This window comes from Chaetodon auriga, chromosome 11 (assembly GCF_051107435.1).
Source record: "Chaetodon auriga isolate fChaAug3 chromosome 11, fChaAug3.hap1, whole genome shotgun sequence".
In the NCBI taxonomy this organism is placed as follows: domain Eukaryota; kingdom Metazoa; phylum Chordata; class Actinopteri; order Chaetodontiformes; family Chaetodontidae; genus Chaetodon; species Chaetodon auriga.
In genome coordinates, this window is record NC_135084.1 from 6,868,120 (window position 1) to 6,892,740 (window position 24,621).

General features: G+C 40.2%; 1 protein-coding gene across 1 annotated transcript in view; it reads right to left on the reverse strand.

Moving 5' to 3' along the window:
* The window catches only part of cfap46 (cilia and flagella associated protein 46), a 59,572-nt gene extending 35,225 nt beyond the window's left edge, over window positions 1-24,347 (reverse strand). The window contains exons 1-20 of the mRNA XM_076743202.1: window positions 24,218-24,347; window positions 24,006-24,127; window positions 22,178-22,309; window positions 21,815-21,879; window positions 20,744-20,908; window positions 19,862-19,985; window positions 19,181-19,275; window positions 18,324-18,470; window positions 18,042-18,141; window positions 17,566-17,655; window positions 16,884-17,074; window positions 16,309-16,534; window positions 15,507-15,624; window positions 12,410-12,530; window positions 11,726-11,850; window positions 11,238-11,347; window positions 7,704-7,816; window positions 5,777-5,989; window positions 4,728-4,935; window positions 1,286-1,435 (exon numbers count right to left, since the gene is read on the reverse strand). Of these exons, the coding sequence (XP_076599317.1) occupies window positions 1,286-1,435; window positions 4,728-4,935; window positions 5,777-5,989; window positions 7,704-7,816; window positions 11,238-11,347; window positions 11,726-11,850; window positions 12,410-12,530; window positions 15,507-15,624; window positions 16,309-16,534; window positions 16,884-17,074; window positions 17,566-17,655; window positions 18,042-18,141; window positions 18,324-18,470; window positions 19,181-19,275; window positions 19,862-19,985; window positions 20,744-20,908; window positions 21,815-21,879; window positions 22,178-22,309; window positions 24,006-24,127; window positions 24,218-24,266 (2,664 nt within the window). The 5' untranslated portion in view covers window positions 24,267-24,347. The remainder of the gene's footprint in view (window positions 1-1,285; window positions 1,436-4,727; window positions 4,936-5,776; window positions 5,990-7,703; window positions 7,817-11,237; window positions 11,348-11,725; window positions 11,851-12,409; window positions 12,531-15,506; window positions 15,625-16,308; window positions 16,535-16,883; window positions 17,075-17,565; window positions 17,656-18,041; window positions 18,142-18,323; window positions 18,471-19,180; window positions 19,276-19,861; window positions 19,986-20,743; window positions 20,909-21,814; window positions 21,880-22,177; window positions 22,310-24,005; window positions 24,128-24,217) is intronic.
* Between the last annotated feature and the right edge of the window lie 274 nt (window positions 24,348-24,621).

Consider the following 24,621-nt stretch of genomic DNA (forward strand, 5'->3'; position numbering starts at 1 on the left):
GGTCCGATATTGTGTGTAGAAAAAGAAGTATGCGGTATTTTATTTTTAGACACATCAATTTGTGGAGCATGCATTTGCCGCTTTGCAAATGGAAACACGATTTTGGTGTTTGTGTTCTCAAAATGATTTTTTGTATCTTAATACATCAAAGCAAAGGGAAGCAAAGTGTGCTGTAGATACACATCAGTCCATTACTGTATGTGCATCACAGATAATATACATTATACACTATTCGGTCCAGTTGGACTTTGGAGTTTGGATTTGTTGTGAGAGTAGAAGAGGCGTGTGTATGTGCATTTTACTGTGAAAATGTTTATATCTCAAGACTGGGCTAAATCCATCTCCCAGATGACCAACAACAGATCATTTAGAGGCATGAGTGCAGCTGAAAGCATCAACACAACTGAGCAGTGAAAGGCAGAGACAGCGACCGCACAAAGTGGTAAGCGCAGTTTACATTTTACTTGTATGTGTGAATGAGCAATTGAGAGAGGGGACCCTGCACAAATTATAGGCCTACAACTCTATTTTTTTAAAGGTCAAACTCCCAATAATAATGCAACTAACGATTAGTGCATACACTGAAAAGAAATGACATGCATACTAACAAATACCACAGGCGCCGTCTGTTTTTCAGTTCAATTTTAGTGTTTACTACATGGTTCAACACATCAGTTGATTTGAACAAGTTGCAACACATAAACTTACTTGGGTATTAGTTGTTACTGAATATTTACACGTAGTAATTGACAAAACTACTGTTAGCTTGCTAACATATGACCTGCAACAGAGGTGATAAGTATAGTCGACATATCTGACCTGAAACTTGAAAATGCTGCTTTAAGTGACGTAAATCTTGAAGATTTAAACTTATATTTCACAAAAATTAACAATTCAACTGGAAGCAATCTCTGTCTATATGTATGTCTGTCTGTCCTTCGATTCAGACCATAATCATAACCATAAACATAAATGTACATGGACAGCGCTATAGATGTTTCTTAGCAACCTATTTACATATTATTAAAGTCTTAACTTCCTAAGACATTTCTTAAGTTTTAATGATGCAACTTGATTTAGTAAGTAACTAGTCTGAAATTAGCCAGCACTTACTAAGAATTTAGGAAGGATTTTACATTCAAATTTACTAATGGATTTCCTACATTACAATGTAATGTGTTGTGTACAGTTAACAGTGCTTTTAAATGTTGATTAAGCCCTAAAGATGGATTAGCAATGTAAAAGAAGCATTGCACACAGTTTCGGGGGGCACGGAGAATAGTACCTCATCTTTAGTGTCGACCGTTGAGCCAATCTGCTGTTGCAAGAGCCTCTTGATCTGCACCCATGTGGCCACCAGCTGTTTCCTTGTTGCGATTGGGACAGTCTCCCCTGGGATGTTGGAGTTGGATATGCGCAGGGCGTAGTCACACAGCTAGGAGGGTGTGTAGAAAACAAGAATGAGCTAGCATTCTATCGGACAGAAATACTTTGTATGGTATTACCAGTCTGAGAAGCTCAATAAGTAGAAAGAGGTCAAAACTCCAGCGATACTAGTTCATATACAGTTAAGGAGGAAGTATTCAACATGTCACAAGCATTTTTCTCATTTAACATATTTCCTATGCAGCTATTCACATGGCATTGGTATTAACTCCATAAAACTACACAGATAAAGAAATCCTAGCATTCCAAAAAATTTTTCCAAAAGTTGCAACGAAGTGGAAATGATAAAAAAAGTATTTAACATTGAGCTAACTGGAACGTATTTAATAGCTGGCAGAGAAGCCTTTGTTTGCAAAGACAGCTTCATGACACTTCCTGTACAATGAAACTAATGACTCCCAGAGTTCAGGTGGGATTTGGGCCCATTCTCCCACACAAACTTTATGTCTTGAAGATTCTTGGGGGCTCAATGGTGGCTCTTGATCTTTAGTCTCTTCCACAAATGTTCTATTAGGTTTAAATCTGGTGACTGACTGGGCAATTCGAACACATTTATTTTTTTCCTCTGGAAACCAGCTGACAGTCTTCTTAGTAGTGTGTTTTGGATTGTTGTTCTGCTGGAAGAGCCACCCACGTCTCATCGCCATCATCTGGTGGATGGCAACAGATTCTTCTCAAGAATTTCCCAGTACACTCCACTCATCTTCCCTTTGATCATTTGGATTCTGACAGTTTAATGAGAACACAAAACAGCGCTACACCATGATGCTTGAATTTCACAGTAGGTATAGTATTGTTAGGGTTATATGCAGAGCCATTTCTCTTTGCATTATACTGTTGAGGAAACGTTTGATTTTCGCCTCGTCTGACCACACTACGTTTTCCCAATACTCTACAGGCTTCTCCACATGTTGTGCAGCAAACCTCAAATGAGCTTCAACATACCTTTTCTTCAGTAATGGACACTACCTGCTGCTTCCAGGTCTTTCTTTTTTTTTTGTGATCCTTGGCTCTTGGGCTGGCCAGGTTGGAAATTTTTCAAGAAGCTTCAGTGTGTGGTTGGAAGAAGTGATGTTCTTTCCATTTGCAGATAATGCCCGCAACAGTGCTTACAGGAACATTAAGGGGCTGAGAAATCTGTTGGTAATCAGTGCCATTGCTATGTTGCTTAACAATGTTGTTGCAAAGTCTCAGGAAAGCTCTTTGTCATGACCCATCACAACATGTTTCTTGCATGACAGCTTGGGCACAAATGATTTGTTTACTTGCACTCAGAGGTGGGAAACCCTTTTTCAAAGAGTGGAAAGGGCGCTAAGGGAACTAACCTTGGCATTCTACTTTACTACACATAACTTTTTTTAATGGTTTGAAATATAAAGATTTTTTTATTTATGTAGTTTTGTTGTGTTAATACAAATGTCTGGTCTCAGGTTCATGTGAGTAACTGCATTGAAAAAAGTGCTGATGCATTGAATGTTCATTTCCCCACCGCAGAACAACTTCATTGTCAGACCAACAGAGTTAAGAAAGTGGCCTTCACTGGGGCCATCATGAAACATAATTACAAACGACATCTAAATAGGGTAGCTTTGAAACAGAAAAAAAAAAATCAAAAAGGTTAAAAAAATAGATAAAATCAACCAATCACACACTCACACACATATCAGGAAATGGGGCATTTACAAACATGAGCTGGGTACACAATAATGGTCATGTGGCAAAGAGGTGGTACTTAAGTGTGTACAGATCAAACTGTCTATCAAAATGCCATACGTTATGATATGTATCTGTAGGACTTTTTCTAGCCCAAAGCCCACTACCGGCCTGTAAGATGCAGGCATGACAGACATACACAAAAGGAAAATTCAGTAAGACTTTGTTCAAGTCAGACACTGTATCTGACCCTGCTGTACTGTAGACTATTTCTAAAAAATGCATTGAAATGTATAATTTTTTATCTATCCTTCAAAAAGGAAACAGACACGATGAAATTCAGTTAATAATTCACTGATAAAGCGTCTTTCATCTGGAGTTAGAGCTGATATTCATCCTTTGAATAGAAAAGGAGAACGGAAACAGGGTTTAATTGGTGACTGCGGCAGAGAGAACAGAGAAATCAGACTTGAATGGTGTGAGGGAAGCACACGAAAGCTACAAGAATGAGTATGATTTGTGCATGCTTGGCTGGATGTATAATGAGTGTCAAAGGGTGAGCGAAGTAACACAATGCATACTGAGTGCTTCAACTTTTCACCTGTGATGCTCTGACATCTGTCAAAATATCATATCAAGGAGCAATCAATGCTTCCTGAGAGGTAAACATATACTGTATCAAACCTAAACAATGCCATGAGTACTGAGCCTCAGCATGTACAGAGTGACTTTTTTCTTTGTTTTCTGTACTGTACCTAAAGACTGAAATACATTTCTGAGGAAGCTCACTTGTCAGCCATATTTTGTGGAGGATGACATGAAGATTGCTCCATAACAACATGACTGAAAGCTTTCCATTTCTTCTATAACATAGCTCAGTGTCCATATGATGCTGACCTGTTTCATAATTCACACTTAATGAAATTAAAAGAGAATGTTATGAAATTTTTGTTTGTTTATAATGTTCACAAGAGTCACAGAAAAGCTGGTTTCTGAATTATTATTATTATCATTACATGATACATGGAGGTTTCTAGACGGATTGATTGATTATTTCTTATCTCCAGCAGAAGTTTTGGACAGAAAAAGTGACAATTGTTTTGAGTTTTACCAGATAGTTACTTTATATGCAAGTAAATTGTGTTTATTGGCTTTTTTATATTTATGCAAATAGGGTTACTTGATTGCACATCAGTGGTGATGTAGGAAGTTTTAACATAAATGTATAGTAAGAGAGGTGATATGTTCAGCTTTAAGCAAATTTGTTGTGACATGTTGTCTGTAACATTGGTTATTTTATAAAAATGGAGGCGTCAGGGAGAATTTTCTGCAAAAATATGGTGACATGGTTAGGTTTTATGCACATGTTGGTGAGACAGGCATGCAAATTGGTGTAGATGGTGCTTCACACCTGCCACTACCAAACAGTTTTTGTTTGAAAGGACATTTATGAGAGCAAAAACCTAATACTACATAATATATCTGAACACAAGAAATATTTCTATGGTATTCATAATTCAATGTATTATTTAACACATTTAATGACACACATCTACACACAGGTGCCCACGGCTTCTCTCCTGCTCCCACATACTGTGCACACACTACAGTATGTGTATGTGACATACCTCTAGTGCCTTGTGGACATCCTGCAGGGCAGCAGGGTCTAAGGAAATCCCATGGACATTGGTAGCATTCTCCATCCCCTTCTCTGTTTTTCCTCTGTTTTTGCCCGTGTCTCCTGGTGGGGCTGGCTCGACGCAGTCTAGTCCACACAGAGGCTGGATCAACCCCCGGGCCACAGCATCACACAGCAGCACAAACAAAGCACGATTCCTAAGAAACACAATGCAAAGAATGCTTCAAACTGACATACTCTGGAAAAACTAGGACTGAAAGTTGGGCTTGAAGGCCAAACATCTTTGTTTTTATGCTTTGTACTTCCTGAAAGTAAAGCAACTTACCACAGATTCATAATGCAAAATTGGCCACATCGTTACATGAGAATGTCACTGAATCCTGACATTCACGTAATTATTGCCACGCTGAAGGGGAGTTTGGTCTGTTTTCATGAACATTCACTGCTTCTTTCCATAGCTAGAAATAAGAGCAGAGCTTAAACTGCTTCGTTTTCTGTGAGTGAGCCACAGTGCCACAGAGAATAAATTAATGGACATTTTTCCAAACTCAAATATGACCGGGCCAAAAATGATTTTCTAAGCACGAGTGTACACATTGCTGTCAGCTGAAAATGTTTAATTTTCATGTTTCACCAGAATTGAAAGACTGTTTTGCACAGTTGTCCAGCGAGAGCTGGCTGAATGACCGCTGGGCAATGAAATGCTCTCAAAGCCTACTGAGTAATTTAAAAACTGTCCAGTCATCAGTCTGAAAACAGCTATGTTTCACGCGTCTTTTGCTGACATTTTGTGATTGATTTTTTTTTTTTTTTTATCAAACACCTGTGATATTCTGACTCAGACCTGTTTACAAAAACATTGATGAATGACAAAGTTCACATCAGCAGCAACTGTCATCACTCCCTGTCGCTGTCAGTGGAGCAGCTCAGCTGGACTGAAATAAACTTTGCAAGAACTGCAGGCCAAGCACCTAAACTTCTGTCTGACAGGTATAGACCCTGTAATAAAACTGATACTCATTTCGAGACCCAGCCTACCCAGTGTAGTCTGTCTTTCGAATCATCTCCATGACACTCTGGAAAGCAGGAAGCAGGCGTTGGTACTCCCCAGCTGCCAACAAGTGGCTGCTGTAGTTCCACAGGTAAATGGCTGCATTTGCTACCACCCACAGCTCCCTGATCTCTGCTCCGAGCTCCGCTGCCCGCAAGAAGTTGGAGGTGGCGTAGGCAGAAAGAGCCTGGATCCAGTCTCTGGGTGGGAGAGATAGTGAAGGGTGGGAAAGAGAGATAGTATAGTGGTCACATGGTGTTCTCCCTTGTGAACAATTTAAGTAATGATGAAAAAGTCAATTAATTTTTAAAAAGTTTCTTGTTAAAAGTTATAATGCATATTGCTTTTTACATGAATAGTCCCATTTGCTGAATAAGTGCCACCCTTCTCTTGCAGTTTTTCTGCACAATGTACGAGGGACTGTGCATTGACAATGTCAAATAAATTATATCTAATGAGGTATTCAGCAGCAGTACATTTGAGTACCTGGATGCACTGTGATAGCTCTCAGCCTTCATAATGTTACAATGAGCTGGAGGCAAATTTCAGGCAAAGCTTAATAGTGCAGTACTTGCTGCTGAATGTGATAGTGTATATGTATATGGGTGGCACGGTGGAACAGTGGCAACACTGTCGCCTCACAGCTAGAAGGTCCCGGGTCGATGCCCACCTGGGGCGCTGTGGGTGCCACCATGCCTTCCGTGCCTGCTGCCCTTTAGGAAAAGGGGCCTTTCTGTGTGGAGTTTGCATGTTCTCCCCGTCTTCACCTGGGGTATCCTCCACAAAAAAACCCCACTAAAAACATGCAAGAAGATCATCACCTGACCGAATGGAGACAAAAAGGAACTGGGCCCCCGGGCGCTGCTGTTGGCTGGCAGCCCACCGCTCCTGGTCTGCCTCGGAGGAAGGACTTACCAGGATGGGTCAAATGCGGAGGAATAATTTCACTAAAAGCACGGCATGTGCATGTTGTGTTGTTGTTGTGTTCACTGATGTGCATGTTGTGTTGTTGTGTTCACTGATGTGCATGTTGTGTTGTGATAAATAAAGTATGTTCTTCTTCTCTTCTTCTTCTGATATGTCAGGTCTTGTCAATTCAATAGAAAACAGGCTCTTAAGACTAGAAGACAACCATGACTGCAATCACAGGAGACTAGTTACAGATATAAATCATTCTTTAAAAAAATGACATTTGATTTTGGTGCTGATTCTAAGTGGGTGCAATGTCTATTTTTGAATCCCATAATCAATAAAAGAGATAACCAACCTGCGTACCGTGACTCTGATCTCTAACTGAGAGGAAACAGCACAATACAGGTATTGTCTGATCCTGGAGCTTTGTAGGATACATCTACAACATCTTGGTCTTTGATAAATATATTCCCTGTTTTGAACAATTAATTGGTGAATGGGTGTGTACTTTTTAAGAGATAAGGAAACAAACTCTTTAAGTTAGTAGGCTTGTCGTTCAAGAGATATCATAACCACCACAGAAATCATTACTTCTAAACAGTGATGTAAATGTAAATTTTGACATTTTTGAATCATTTTATCTAATGACAAGAGGTAACAAAATAAAACAAAGCGTAAAAAACAGAGGAAATGTGGTCCCTGAAAGCTGCTTATAGTATCTTCTTTCACACTTTTCCTGAGATCTTATATTGCTGCTTATATTGCTGTTAAAACTATTAATAATAATCACAAAGAAAACATAACATTGAAATTGTAATTGAAATTGTTCGATATGGTCATGTGGGTGTAAAACTTTTACAAATTTGTTCTTAAAATGACTTAAAAATGTCTTAAATCTGTAATATGCAAATAATAAACCAAAAACATACAGTACATAGACAAAAGGGAAGAAAAATCAATTTTATGAAGCTAGCATATGTGTACGTGCATATTGGTTTTCACCTGTAAACAACGCAGTGAGGATCCTCTTCAGACACACACACCTCTCTTTCAACTGCAGGAACAGCAGGGCTGTTAAGCTGCACCCCCTCCGTTAGCAGCTTTTGGACAGTGGCCTGTGCAAGACAGAATACATTCATTTCCTCAAACTCAGAAGATAATAACAAAGTTGACTTCCTGTTTGGACAACTTCATAATAAAAGGAGAAGAGAAGACCTCCCGCTATGGGATGACAGCTTCTCCAGAGTTGTGAAAGCTCAGCTGTAGCAGATCAAAGAGAAAAGAAATGACTGGTGAGCATTTTACTCCAAAGGCGGACAGCTCAGGTAAAACACAAGGAACCCGTCTTCATGCTTAGACTGAGACGTAGTTATCTTTCAAATTAATGAATTATGAACCAATGTGCCATGGAACAAAGAGAGTGATACATGAGAGGAGCAAGCAGAACGGCTACAGTGTGAGCCAGTCTTGGCAGGGTCATGTAGTTGCAGTGGATAGTTGTCTCTATTTTCTTCAAAGTGCTGTCAAGTTAACATCTCTATGGATTCAATAAGGATGTACTGCTGCAGGCCTGATGGGAGCCGGGATTACACAATAAGACAAGCTCGTATGACAAGCGCAACCGTCTCGGACTCCAAACAATCAACATCAACCTCACGACCTTGTTTAAAATCCCACAGTGCATGTTTACTACTGTAAGCACTCTTTGTTCCTCGAATTTCAGAGGAAGAGCTATGATCTTAGACAGCTCAACTAGCTTTTGTGAACATGAACTCCTCAATACAAAAAACTTGGGCATCCAAATAAGCCTAAAAAAGATGGTAGACAAGAAACTCAATGTACCCTTTCCACTGCCCTTAGTAAATTATGTACATTAGCAGCAATAAGTGAAAAGGGAGACAAAGAAAGTCAGGCAGCTGGAAGTTTAGTGTCTGATCTGTAGCAAGGAATTGATAAATTGCAGCTGAGTGTAACTATATAACTATAACAACCAGAGAAGTGTGTGTCGCTGGAGGATCCACCAATCATTGTGTGAGCATTGTCTGAAGTTATAATCCTCAGAGTATAAAAACTGGCCACCTCTGGAAAGTTGCTCCAAACAAACAGAGGTCAGCTTTTCACCGCTAACTGCTGTTCACAATATTCTGTAGCTACTTTTGGCTTTAGCTACTAGCTGCCGTTAGCTAGTTAGCTCATTTAGCCTTGCAGCTAGTGGCCCTATTAGCTGACTGGAGCCTGCCTCAACCGAGAGGTCAGAGCACCATGGGATTGTTGGTGTTTACACTGCAGGCAGCAAAACTGGGTTCAGCAGCCTCCCAGTCAACAAAGGGACCAAACAAAGCCTCCAAGACCAAAGGAGGCCAGTCTGACCACAGGGAAAATGCTGTCAAGGTGAGCAGCCTGACTCCAGGGATGATGAACACACGGCAGGACAGGACAGGAGAGCTGTGAACCACGAGAGCAGCAAGAGGCAGGTCGCTCATTATCTAGAGCTGGAGTCGGTCAGAGTTTTGTGTTGTCTCTGCCAAGTTTGAATGAAGTGTGTTTTACGATGAGTTAACAAGGCACTTAAGCTTGTCTTAATTTGGTAAACAAGACAAAATTAAATTTAATTTAAGAAGGTGTACGGTTGTATTTTTCTGTTTAATAAGGAAAATAGCTACAAGAATATTTCCTTTCTTGACATTTTGTGAGTTTATTTTGTTTATATATTAGACTAAGTTATGAGAAATGTAGTAAACCTGCAAAATGAACATGTCCTTGCTGCAACTAGAGGGGACTATACTATCTTCACTGTGGTTAGAACACCTCTACGGGTAAAAGGCTTCTCTGTAACTGCTACTTTGAAAATGAAGACATCCTACCTTGGATGTGGGCTGAGTTGCCCTTTGCATGATCTTCAGGCAAGAAGGCCTCTAAGACATCAGGGTGGTTTGATGCTATCTTGTAGAGCCGTAAGTTAGAAACGGCAAGCATCTCTTGTGACCTCTTAAGTAGACTGGTGGTCTCGGTTGCTGATGAGGCTAACATGAGGCCATCATTGACATAGAAATTGCAATCGACAAAGTATTTGGGGTCTATGCCATCACTTCAACAGTTCCATGTGGTGCTGCATGACGAAGACCATAGATAGCTACTGCTGGTGATGGACTGTTGCCGAATATGTGGGCTTTCAATCTGTCCTCAACAATCTCATTGCTGGTCTTGTTGTCTTTGAACCATAGAAATCGACAGAAGTCTCTGTGGTCTTCTCTGATGGTAAAGCTATTAAACATCTGTTCGATTTCCGCTATCACATCCACTGTTTTTTTCTGAAGCTTAGCAAGACTCCAAGTTAAATGTTGTTCAGATCCGGGCCTCCAAATTTAAGGGGACGATTCTGATTTGTTTTGGCTTCTGGGGGTGGTAAAAGATGGGTAAGTACCGTCATTCTTCTCCCTCTGGCAGCGATGGACCAAGCATGGCCTGCTCGTTATCAAAGACGTTTTGCATAGAGTCCAGAAAGTGAGCTTGAGAAATAGAGTAGAGAGAAGCAAGGCAACTAAGGGCCTGCTCTTGATTATTTGGGAGATGTTGCCGTCCAGCTGATGGTGTCATCCATAAACATATCTTTGTCCATGAGCCCCAGGAAAAGCAGAAAAAAGGGACTGTTCAATGGAGCTGTAGGGACTGTTGAAAGAGTGAAGCTTGGGTAATTTCTTCTGCGTGCTTCATAACGTATGAAGTTTGTGAAGAACAATGGAAGAAAAGAGACATTGTGCGCCTCTTTGTACTGAGAGCCTTGAGCTAACCACTTCTATTGCAGACTGAGTGGCAACTTTTCAGCAATAGGGTTGACACCCCTGGCAGTGTCTAGGAATGAGAGCCCAGGCAAGTAGCCCTTAGCAGGTCTTCGAGCTCCCTGAGCATTAAGGGGCCCTTGTGACTTTTAGGAAAGCTCTCCGCCTTCTCCAACTTCTCAAAGAGAGCTCTCTCGATCACTTCAGGGGATCCATAGCATTCCTCTTGACGATACCAGGCCATTTTCAAAACTATGGCAGGGCTGGCGACATGCACAAACAGGACACCTCCAACTCCTCAGCAAGGTAATCAACTTCACTGTGTCCTGCTGTTGTGTGAAAAACTAATCCAACGAAATGAGATTGCAGTTGCATTTATTATTGACTGATTATTGTTTGGTGGCATTGTAATAGATTCACCGGTTGCTCTTCTGTTATATTTCTGATAAAATGGCTGCTCATCAAGTGTTTGCTGTGGTATTAAGCCATGCTTACTGTTTCCATGCTAACCACATGTCGCCAAATAAACCAAGGCTGAAATTTTTAAGATGGATCAACACCAGAAGAAATGCAGTTGGGCGGCACTATAGAACAAAATCTTTGCTTTCTTTTTGTTTGCAATTACTGAGTAAACCAATCACATTTATTTGGAGGAGTAATGTGAAACCTTATTTTTTTTTGTGGATCACTTACCATAAGAACATATATAAAAAGTGTGTATGTGCGTATTAGGAGGCATGAGTTTGTAAGCACACACCTCAGCACAGATGAAGCGGATTTCAGCTAAAAGGCGCAGCAAGTCCCTCACACAGGTTTGGCTTCCACTGCAACATTCTGCACAGCCTTCTTCCTCCGAGCATCTACATTCTGGATCAGGTTGACAAAAGCTATGATGTGAACTCTTTCAATGGCAGTAGACTTCTCCTTCTATTTAACACAGTTACAACTACTACAACTGTTACTACTTCCTGTTCATCTGAGTCAATACCAATACTTAGTAACCAAATTAAACCTCATGTAAATTAGATTCATTATTATTATTGAGTCTTTACACATGAAAAATGAGCTAAGATAATTTTACAATCCTGAAATGATAACAGAGCAGTTCTATAAACAGTGACTACAGACACTATCTAAGCCTGAGGTTTCTCTTTCAATCATTCTAATATTCTAATACCCTCTCCATCACTTTTAGGAATATTACTGTTATTTTACCGCGAGTCTAGGGATCATTCATCATCTTACTGTCAGTCTTGGAAATCTTCCATCTCCCATCATCGTAAAGCAAACAGAATCGACAAGCAGCTCGGCACACATCCCAAACTTCCTGTTTCCTGGCTGCCTTCGCCAGTGTTGCCCACAACTTCACCCTGGAACAGTCAAGAAATAAACAAAGACATGATTTCTTTTTAAAAGGTGGAGGTCAAGGCAAGGGCACAGCAGTACACTGTGTATATCCTTAAGTTGTTTGTTTGCAGGGCCATGAATAATAAACCTTTCCTTTGGGGAATCTTTGAGTCCTGACGGCTATGCTTTCTCATGACCATTAAGCCTGCCATTTCTCATGTGCACACTTTTTACTGTAATGATATTGCTAGACAGAAAGAACTCAACTATGTGCTTTGAATAAGCAGATGTAATGGGGGTTGCAGACTCCTACAGTCACAAAACAACTTTAACTGCAGAGAGGACCAATATATCACACATTCATTACTACATAATGTTCAGTAACAGCAAGGAGTAATAAATTCAACAAGGCATAAAAGGCTGATTATATAGCCAATATAACTGGGTTACTGGGAAACCTGACAGCTAAAAATAATTACTCAGAAAACTTTACACTGGCAAGAAGACAGAAAAAGGCTCTCACTTGTATTCATACACAAATAGTCACAATTAATAGATGTAAATGTACAAACACACACACACCTCTCTCTGCTGTCTGTGTCATCTCCTTCTCTGGCCAGGTGTCCATCCACCTTCGGTACAGATGTAGAATGATACTGAGCCTCAGCAGAGAGCTGAGCCACTGGTCCAGATCCAAGACTGCCTACAGGAACAAGACAATTGTTGGAGTACATAAGCCAAACTTTATTAATGCTGTCAGAAAAGCTTCTGTATTTTCTCTAAATAATGAATCAAATCAATTTTCTGGCAAGTACGCATAACAAAAAGTCTAGTCATTCTGTTGCAAAACTCCTTGATGCTGTGGATTGTCTATAATTCAGAGAACATGGAATAAATGTACACTCCTTCTGAGGAGGTTACATATTGATCTGCATTTCCATGTAATCAAAAAGAAACACAACTAAGCGACCACAAGAATAAATGGCCCATTTCCAAAAGTGCCAACTTTTTCAAACAGGGATGTTACTGACTACAATGTAATCAGATTTGACATGTGAGATTAAAGCACAAAACAAAACAAACAAACAAAAAACAATGACAAAGAAGCATATTCTTTGACTCTTGAGTTTCTTGGTGTGCTGACTTTGAAGCTCAGAACAAAATGCTTAAATGGTGTTATCTAGGAGATGCTTGAGGTTTATGGACAAAAACAAGGGGTGTCTCTGAGACCGAAGCTTTTAACCCATGCCTGCAGCAGAAGCCCTTTGATTAGCTGTCAGAGGTGAGTTTTTCCCAGGGTCATTAGGACTGCTGGATGTTCATTTGATGCTGTGGACCAAGGAGCCTCGAATGAGTCTGAGATCAAAGGCTCTTACTTAGCTCAGGCCCTCCACTGCACAGAGTCGATGAGGCTTTGCTGTGAGCTACACCGAAACACACGCTGATTCTCAGAAGTTTAACATCACCACTGAAAGACCTGCTGTCCTGACTTGAAGACCAAGGGACGAATTTACATACAAGACAGCGCACACCAATTTTGCTCTGTGACGCTCACTCAATTTGCACTCAATCTGGGAGCAATCATTGCCTGCCTTATTGAGACAGCCGGGCATTACGCAATCAGCCCAGAGAACTGCCCTGCAGGTGCGTTCTGCGAGTGAAGGAGAGTTCAGTCAGATCAGTGTGATTTGTCATGCTGCAGTGAAATTCTGATTAATGAACTGCTAAGATCCCAAAACATTCACACATGCCACAGTTAAATGTGTTATCTCCTGATATATAGGTTCATTCATATATGCAACAAGACCCAGGATTAAATAAACTTCAACAAATTAAAAAAAAAAGGAAAAAAAAACCCCCACAAAAATAGGGTCAATTGGCAATCGCCTTGTTAGAAAAAAATAACCAAAACGTATCCCCCTTGTCCCCCCCCCTCCTCAGTAGCAGAGAGTGAAGGGGCAGAGGGGTTTTTTGGTTGAATTTATTAGTCTCGTCTGCCTGACTCATTGAGTCTTTATCTGACAGAGGTTTGTGCAAGTTAGAATCAATGCCCTCGACCAAGGCTGTGAAATATCAGTCGCCTAACTGTGCTGCGTATTGATAAATCCATGGAGCTGTCCGTGGTGCTGAGGTAGCACATGGATTTGTAATTGCGCCTTTTATGTTAGTCCTTCCTTTCTGCTATTTTAATTTTGGATTTTTAATGTTCTCTAAACTACTTCTCTAAACCAGGGGTTCTCAAACTCAACAGTCTGCATCTGATTTTCAGTCAAGGTCTGAGGTCCGCAAAGATTAGAAATAACAAAATAACGTTTAATCAGTTAATGAACATAACATCTCTTGTGATTGGGCCAACATGAAACCGAGGCAGACAAGGCTCACGCAGTTAGTCCATATTTCTGACTCAGACATATTCTTACAACTACATTCACACTAGTGGTAGAAATCATGTCCTAGAGAAAAGGAAACACATTCTGTATCTGCAATTTAGCTGATAGCTAAATCTCTTTTGTAACGCTAATGTGTGAATTTTGCAGCAGCAACACACAACACTCTCTCCAACAGTTAACGTTGCCATGACAATGATGCCAATGATAAGTAAATAAGCCACAGTAGACCAACAATCATCTGGGGACAGGATCTCTGTGAATGATCTCCAGCTACACTGAATATTCACGTCACAAACAATTTATTGATTATTAGAAAATGTATTTCAAAATAGAAAAGGTTATACTTCATATCATATTGTGGTCTCTTTGTAACCTGAGGTATTACAGGGGTCCACCACTACATTTGTCCAAGGGACAGAATTTTTCAAAGCTGACACTGTGGGTGCCAGACCTTTAAATACAAAATGTATTATTTCAGCCTATTTAGCCTGTTATTGTTTAATTATTTCAACTTCTTAAACGATATAATTCTACTTCATGAGACCATATCTATATGTATACATGTGGAAAATTCATAATAACTAGATACTGAACTATAAATTACTTTCTGACCTATCCCAAGGATACCTGTGTGTCACCAGTTGATGATACGGGCTGGGTAGAGATTTATTTGCCATTGGGTCCAGATGTGGACCAAAGTCCAGACCTTGCAAAGACCTGCTGTAAATATTTAAGGAATCACACAGTGAATACGATGAACCAAAGCACCCACAATGAGTGCAGAGACAGAAAGAGAGAGAGCTAAGTTGGAGCGAGCAGCTGGTTCAAGAGAAGCTCAGAATAGAGCAAGTGGTGGGTGGAGAAGATGTACACTATAAATGTCTTTTTAAAGGAATAAACAAGAAGGATAAAGTCATTTCATAGCTGACTGAATGTTAAGTTCAACTATAATGAGCACAAAAAACCACCGGCCCTTGCTCCCACATTGTTTGATGCTATAAACTGGTGAGATTTTCTCATTCTTCCCTTAAATGTATATGCATAAAGGAGAATAGTGCCTGGCAGAATAGTGCTGGCATCAGAATGTACCCCAGATAAGAGGTCTCTAGATGTATTCTTCCAGGCTGGTAAACTGTCTGTTCACAAAAGTTTAATGAAGTGATTCTTAGTGTAGACACAAGGGGTCAAAGGCTTTGTAAATATGGACATGCTTCAAGCTTCTTGCAAATCAGTGTTAAAATGTTATTGAGTCTCAGTGAAAACTGAAAGCGAGGAAGAGAAATCTTTACTTTTGGGGGAGTTGTCTGCATCCAGCGCAATCTGAAAATCATCAGGGGCCAAAAGGAGACCCACAGCAATCAGGATGGGACGGCTGTCTGTCTTATCTTGGGGTTGCATGTCCCTGGCCTGAGAAACAGCAGGAAGGGTTGGATGTTAGACTTGATGTTGTAACCATGCAGTTTGCTTACAGTCCTCTAAGCACCTATGCTCTTCTCTGAGACTTAATGTGCAACACCAAAACACTTCATTTTAATCTTATGGAAAAATCATGCAGCAGCTCAGAGGTCATGTCCAACAAAGGGTTTTTTTCCTGGCACAGGCATATTTTTTTCTATTGTTTGCAATGTATTTACACGCTGCAGCACCTATTCTGCACTGAGCGTCTTTTTTTCTGGTTGCCATATGTGGAAAAATGATCATTCTTGGGTAAAATGACCAATCGTCACTGTCACTTTACACCCAAACATCCAATCAAAGTGGAGGAGGAGCAGGACGAACAGAGAAACACAAAACTGTGCATTGTTCATGTGAAAATTTGAAACTTTGAGCTCCATTGAACTTCAGCTTGAACCAAACAATGGTACATGCTTCAGCCCACTCTTCATCCAGAGCAAGGGCCTAAGCAAGTACTCTACCTTGTGCTGACATTTTTACATTCAGTATTTGTTGATAAGACAAACTATCTGCAAAATTAGGTACTTGCAACATTAAAATTAACCGTTACTTCCACTGATATTCCACATTATAACCCTACAACTAAAGCGTCTGAGCTGAAAAAGACACAGACACGGACACAGATGGGCTGAAAACCTGCTGCATAAGCATGGCGGCTTTATCCTCGTTCCGGGAGGGCGTTTGGTAGAGGGTCCCTCTGAGCTGCAGCAGGCGCAAAGCTGACGACAGGCGTTCTCGTTGTGTCCCATTATCCAGCAGCATGGCTTTCTGGAGGTGAGTCAAAGAAGCCTCAAGGCACCCCTCCTCCTCTTCAATCCCTGCCAACTCCAAGTGGACTTGACAGCGCATCTCCAGCAACATACTTTGAAAATAACACACAAACACTTCCATTATAAACTAATATATTACAAAGGAACACAAATCTATAGGGCTGGTATCAAAGTTTGAAAGTGGGAGATACTAATGTATATACTTATTTCATGTTGTAAAATACCTAAAGGTTTTTTTTGTCTGTGTGTTTTTTTAACATAAATCATCATTATGCCATTTTTCTTGATCCACTTGTTGGACATGTCGAATGTTGTTGATTAAGCTACAGAGCACAGCCATGTGCTACGTTCAGTGAAGTACAAACAGAACAAACACACGGAAAGGTCCTAAGACATACACACATAACCGTGTATCATGATGAATTTAAAGAAGCTGCACACCATTGCATGTCTTCCAGTGCTTGGGCCACACTTAGCAGAGGTGTCTTGATGCGTTTCCTGAGGTTGTGCTGCAAGAGAGGCAGGCAGAAGCTCCACTGGGTAGCACACACTGCCTGCTTGGCCTGAGGGTCCCCCACCCTCACTGCAGTATGCAGCCACTGATCCACTTTGCCTATCTCCTTCAGCCGAGCCTGTGGGATAACAACTAGATTAAGAATCTCCCCTGTAGCAATGACAGCACAGCGCTTCTATCACTTGGCAAATACACCTGGTTTGAATTGGATAGAATATGTGGTGCCAGTTAAATGTTACAGTTTTCACACTGCAATATTAAATAATACAAAATGAGCTTCTATGATCCTACTTCCCTCAAGACTTTTTTTTTCATTTAAGAGAGGAAAAAACTGAAAATATACTGTATATGGGGTGATTATATGATGATTAAAATTCCACACTGAAACTCCAATTGATGAAGCATTTCTAGGTGGGTTAGCAATTCCTTAAAGCAGAGACACCAATTGAAGTGAAGGGAGTTGTCTGGATTTACAGCCTTTGAACCAAGAATGTGATTACAGAAAATATTATTGAACAGTTAATCAAGGCTCTGGCAAGGGGTCCACTGTCTGTATTATAATGTGTGGTAAGAACACATGGCTTATAATTCGGGCATATGATCGAGCACCTCCACGCTGGCTTTGGAATAGTCATTCATCTTCTTCAGGAGGTTGATTTCACAGTTGACACATTCCATTATTATGTGTTGGCCAATACTCTAAAAAGACAAATACATGTGATTTTAAGAGTCAACAGTCAGCAGCGCATGGGAGAAAGGATGACACATATCTCATTCTATGCTAAAGTTCTTGCAATTCAAGGCTGCTCACTATGTTAACACTCACAAGCAAAAAAGGCACATTTCTGAAAAAGCTGCACACCTTTCAATGAAACAAATTCTACAAGGCAAAAAGTTATCAAAAATGCAGCAACCTCTTTAGCTCCTTGGCATGGGCTCAGCTAATTAATCTCATCTATTGTGAAGCGCCTACTTAAGAGGGGATGTCACATCCCATGCATAAATTTGTATCCTCCGTAATATGTACAGTTACAGCATGGAGCCACGCTAGCGCCTGAGGTTTCAAGAGAATATCGGACACTCACAGCCTCTCCCGCCGACTTTAGCTCTTTCAAACAGTTGGCAGCTACTTTCTGATGCTTCACTTGCAAGGCCAGCAGAGCCAGCTCCAGGAGGAAGGCAACTCTGCAAATCCCAGATAAAGCATAATTTATACAGTTCACAACACTTCAGTACAGTAATCTGAGACATGTACTGCCCTGGGGATATCCATATATGGTTTTATGGTAGTCGGAGTTGTAGGAAGAGGACAGGCAGTATCAAAGATAAAGGTAGGGGAGTTGTTGAGGACACTTTGGGTCACAGACCTGTCAGCTGATTGGATGGGTGTTGGCCTCTGAAGAGGGCTGGAATTCACAGGCATAGTGGATACTTTGGTACAATCAACCAAGAGATGGAAAATCTGCTCAAGCTCCTCCTTTGCTGACTTATCCTCATTCATGTCTTCCAGCCTGCTATAAATCACATGAAAACCTGTCTGTGTATATTAATATACACACACTTAAGCATTCAAGAATATGTATGCTTCTGTATTTGCATTTGGCCCCTAATATACACCAACAATGCATAAACCTTGGGCAAAATAACCTATATGATGCCAACGATGGCTGGGGCAGCCCGAGTCATGCTGTCAACATTCAGCTGAGCTGAAGAACCCTAAGGAGCTTGGACATGTTGAATACATGCATGAAGGAAGACGGTGAGGGCTGGAACTGGGTTTGTATTATGCCATACCAGAAGACATGGTATTATACTATTCATGTGCATAGGCATCCAAATAATCTTGCCCACTATGGGATGGCAAAGGCCAACCTGAGAACCAGTGGATCAGTGTTGGAAGAACTTTCAAGTTAGCTGATGGCATAAAGGCTACAAAATAAATAAATCTCTGTTAAGTCCTGTAGCTTAAGAAAATATGGAATATAGGAAAATACACATTGCAGGTTACAAATACAGAATGGTAAATCTTTGGACAAATCATAGCCTTGGTAAGAACATTTATAAGATAATAACTGATAAAGGTTATTACAGGGCTTGTCTCTATTATAAGAAGAAAGCATTCTAAAATATTAAACATGTAATCAATCAATAAAGCATGTTCTATCAAAGACAATGCTGCCTCCAAAACTGTAAAAAACCAAACAAAAACACAATCTTTCCTTACTTTTTAAACTCCTGTATTTTGTAAATGACTGCTAAAGTAGTGCTCTGCCTGCTCATTTCAATGAGGACATCATCCTCTGTCAGCTTGTGATGTACCTAGAAGAGAGGAGTGAAGTGAGGGTAGGAGTTAATCTTTATTTATAATCCCAAAATGTTTGACTTAAAGGTGGACTGTAGTTTAAATTAAACTCAATTCATCGGACAAAAAGAAGTGCACAGATAGCCAATGCCCAAGCTAGTGTAGATTTTATGAATGGGGTCAGGTTAGGAAGGGTCTACGCCTAGCAGAGTCAGGATTGAAGTAACGATAAAGTCAGGATCCTGATTACACAATCGGTTGGTTGAACACTGACATTTCGTCACCTAGTTGCTAGCCCATTCCTGAGCTACTACTAGTGTCACCAAGTTAGTCATAATAGTACAGCAACAACGTTCTATGACAACCATGTATGTCTCTATTTGGTGTTTTTTAAGCATTCACATTTTCCCTATGTTTTAAAATAAAAAAACACCCTCAACATTAAGTGTGTTAAAAATGAATGTCACAAAGGTTCCAAGGATGCTTTTCTTACCTAATGAGAAATGTATATTTTTGAGATATATGGTTTAATAACTCTCAGAATAAATGCTAGTTCAACATTCTTAAATCTTTCTAGTGTTATTAAGTACTGCTTCTGTTTACCAGTAATGTGAAGACTCTTGGATAAAGATCTGGGGCATGTGACTTGATGAATTCTTCCGTAACTTTGGCATAACTTGCAGCATCCTCCATTTTCTCAGAGTCAACAAGACATTTGATCAGATGCCTAAATAAAAATAGAGAGCAAATGAAAGTGACAATATTCCAGTGTGAAAGCACAGTGTTGTGAAAGGGTTAGTGGGATATCTCTGCCATAAAGGGGCACTGGTCATGATGTAAGTTTTGCTACAGCAGTCTCCACAGTACTACAGTATACACCAAGTTCCCAATTTATTACTGAATGTGCACCCAGCTACTGTACATCCAGTGCAATCCAATACATTCAAATATGATAGCCCTTACTTCATGGAGCTTGAACTAAAACACGTTTCTCATATTTTGTTCACCCCTGTGGTGACTGGTGTGAACAAAATATTCCAAAGGCGGCAAACTGCATCTTAAGAGTGACTCAGTTAGTTTTGAATAGAAACCATGAATGCTGGCCATGTTATCTTATGTGGATGATACTAAGCTATGAATTTCAGACATATTGTACCCAATCTTATTAATATGCTGGCTAGCTGTATGACATTGCACTGTACACGAACGGTACATTAAGTCCTCTTAACAAAGATAACTAACATGTGGGCCTGAGGTATCTTGGGTGAATATGTTAAAAAATCCTACATTAGAACAGATTGTAAAATCCACAGAGGAGAATAACAAAACCATTTAACTAGGCAGCCAGAAAGCTGTGGACAAGAAGTGAACTGCTGGTTAATTAGCTCTGTATGTCAACCCCATGAATCCAGCATGAGACTGGACAGAATCAGGTCTGCTCTTATCTATGAAAGACAAGTAGGAGAGCACTGTAGGGTCACTTGCATCATAAGTTCAGCCCTCCAGCTGTGGTCCTGGTCTGCCACGTCCTCCAGACTTTGGACCACCTGTCTGAGGGAGGGAATCAGGTGGAGGCACTGCCCTGGCCGCAGGAGAGGACGCACTGTCTGGAAGTACAGCACTGAGGCATTGAACACGATGAAGTGGTATCTGTAAGCAACAAAACACATGCAAAAGAAGTAAACAGAGAAGGCTGAATTATTTATATGAAGCACATGCAAGCCATTTCATCTCTTAGTACATCTCAATTCAGAACAAGTGTCAACTTTGCATGGAGAAGTCCTGTGAATTGCAAATGTGTGAGGATTAACCATCGTCTAGTGAGCCTCAAGAGAGCACCCTGTATGTGCCTTTCTTTGTGAAATAAGTGAAATTTATGAATTCAAAGCCCTGTTTTAGAGAAAACTGTGTGAGCAGACTGTTTGAGTGCTGCTAATTTATTCACCAGAGAGCGCATTGTGCATTAGTCTGGACTGGATGTATTAGGTATGTATTCCCTTTGGTGTTAATTGGGATTGCTCATACAGCCCTTTTATTGACAGGTTATGAGTTCATTAGCAAAGAGATTCAGTGCTTATTGCCTGCAAAGGCTAACCACTATGTCCAAACACATCTTTCAGAGCAAGGAACAAGGGACTTTATCTTTCACAGCTTCTATTACTACATCTATAGTTAGCATACTTTTCACCCTGCTCACAGAGACTTCCAGTCAGCTGTTACAATTCAGAAGAATACATGCAGATTATCATCCATTTGTGAGTGAAGGGTCACGGTAAAGCATGAACAATCATGTTATATTTCAACAATCTTCTTTGCAAATCAAACCTTCACGCCCCAAAATATTTCCGTGCAGCAGACTAAACTCTCATAACCTAAAAAAAACATTCCCTGTTGTGAATATTTCACTTTCATGTCGTGTTTTTACAGGTGCACCTCAGCACTATAGTGGCAATTACTAAACAATATCAGAGATGATACATTTTACATGGCATAAATTGGTCAACTTTCTTGACACTGTTGGAACAAAGCCAAACACACTTCTGAGAGGTTACATACCTTGGTTCAGGTTTTGAAATTTCAATTGCTTTCAGAAAGTACAACACAGCCTCTTCAAACTCCTCCTAAAATAGAAAACAGTGTAGAAGGGGAAGTGAGAACTTGTCACATCATACAAACATACAAAGATCAGACAAACTAGCTATTCAATAAAGGCCACAGTCTGATAAAATACCAAGAAAAACTTTAAACTGCACTTAGCTGTGAAAAGACAAAGGGCAATATGCCTTGAAGAATCACTTTATGAAAAAAAAATAGTACTTGTTTACAGTACAAAGTGTGCGTGTGTGTGTCTACCTCATTGGCACAGACACAAATACACACACCCCCCTTGAGGGGATGTGTCTAATTTACTGTCCTCACCACACTCCCTGTGGCCGAAGGAGACTTCAGCTGGCCCTGGCAGAGGTAGGCTCGACACAAAAATTGATTAGCCGGCGGATTCCCTTCAAAGTACATCTTTAGACACGCTGTGCTTATCTCCAAACAACCTAGCTGAAAACACAGAAAAGGAGATGTACAAAGGCCAAAAAACTAAATGTTTAACTCTTATCTGCAGTTTTATTGTGTCACCTCACTTTTCTAAGTTTGATACATTATTAAAACTACTGAGAAACGGCTTAATGCATGTATGATCTACATTTATTTTGCACATCACAAAAAAAATCTAATCTTAATTGCAGGCTGCCTTTGAGAATGTCAGTCCTGTGTTATATACTGTTTAATGTTAATTGTCCGATAACTTCACACCATGTTGTTTTCATTCAAGGAATGGCAGTGCTGTCGGAGGAGATAACACTGTGACAGAAATTATAACTGAATGCTGTCAGCATTAGGCAGCATTAAAATGAAACTGAACAGTAATGATCAATCGGTCACTGTGTTCGAAAATGTCTTCATGCAACAGGAATATTCATGCTTCTCCAGAAAACTAACGATTTTTGTGATGTACTTCTGCTGAGAATGAGAAGTAATTCTGTAGTCACTTAAGCCTGAGACTTCGAGGCAAGCTGCATTTCCACTGAGAAAACTTGCTGTATAATATAAAAAAGTCAAAACAAATCGCATTATGGAATATCACTGTGTTTCATTATTCAAATATGCTTCCCTTGCCCAAGGACAGTTCAGTTTACATTAGTGAATATTCATCACTACCCCCCACTGGGAGAATAGTTAGATTTAGCTAACTAAAGTAACTGTACGAAAGCAGTGACATAATGAAATCTGTTTCTACTAGCAGAGGGGGCCCTGCAGAGGTTTCTGTTTCTATGATTTTCTATAACAGTACTTGACGGTACTGCCACCACCAAGGCATTGGTGTTTATCAATCATCAAACCCAAAGGGATTTCGCTCCTGCTTTATTTAGTCAAATAAATCTTCCATACATGCCAGTAATATCAGTAATAATTCAGGAACTTCCACAGAAGAATATGCTTACATATCACCAGAGTAACAGGCATTCAATAATATAAATGTGCTTCCAATTTTTCACAGTCAGATGCAAATCTTCCATTCTTGGAAGCTGCTTGAAGCATCATGTCTTATGTGACATCTCAGCAGTCACGAGCCGCTCACAACATGAAAACACTCCTCACAGCACTTGGAAGGCAAGGTTGCAGGCACATTCGGTGCATACCAGCCTTCAAACAGTGGATTTCAGCATCAGAGTCTAATGCTGACTGTAGGCCAATGTGTACACTTACACTGGCTGCCCTCATCGAAGGTCTACAAATGATTCTGTATGAACTTGGTGGCAGAATGTAAAGTAATCATTTATATTGCATGACGTGGGAATAAAATTAGAAATTCACTTCCACTCTGATGAACTTGTAGAATGTAGTCATTAATGTAATCAATTAATCTAAAGTTGATAATTTCTTATCAGAAAAAAACAACCCCATCCATAAAAGCTGCATGTTGTGCATACTGTTGCTAGAGTATTACATTATATTATCCTAATTCAGGGGTAATATTAGACTGGCATAATTCTCATAGAAATCACAGTCTCTCCGAAAATACAGTATGTTCTCTTGGCCCCTGTCCTCGCAAGCCACATATTAAACTGATTCAGAACCTTTTAATCAGACCTCAGTATGTCTAAAATCTTTTGCTTTGACCCTGTTGACAGTTTGCCAACCAAATCAACAAACACAGGCACATCACAGTGATTCATGCACGCCTCAGTCTCACCTGTAGAGCTTCTTCGGCGCAAAGGACGCATAACTCCTGGGCAATACATTGACCTCGTCCACTGGTTACAGATGCTGTCATATCCTTGATTAAATAGTAGGCCGACTGCAAAGCTCCAGAGTCTAACCAACATACATTACACGACGTTTAACACAGAGACTTTCACAAGTCGTTTACAAGTGTAGTTGTTGCTAAATTGATGCATTACAAACCTTGCTGCTCATTTGCCTTGCATAGATAATGTCGAATATCCAGTTCCATGTCAGATGAAATTTAACGAGCTAATACGTTTAATAATGACTTGGGTCAGTGAGCTGACGTTAGCTAGTTCGGGTACAATTATGTTAGCAATACCCCATTAAAACTGTACAGGTATGTGAAACTAGCAAGTCAACAAAAATGTGAAATGGTTAAACCTTGTGCTGTTAATGTAAATCCACCACTTATATGTTTCTTTTATGAACTGCTAACTGAGTTAACCCTGTGTCGGCAGAAATGCTAATCCTGAACGATCCAACCGTACGTGTTTGGAGTTAGTGAGCGTTACTAAGCAACCGGAGGCCCGGCTGGAACTACGGTAAACGAATTGGACAAAAGGGATTGACACTCCTGCTTT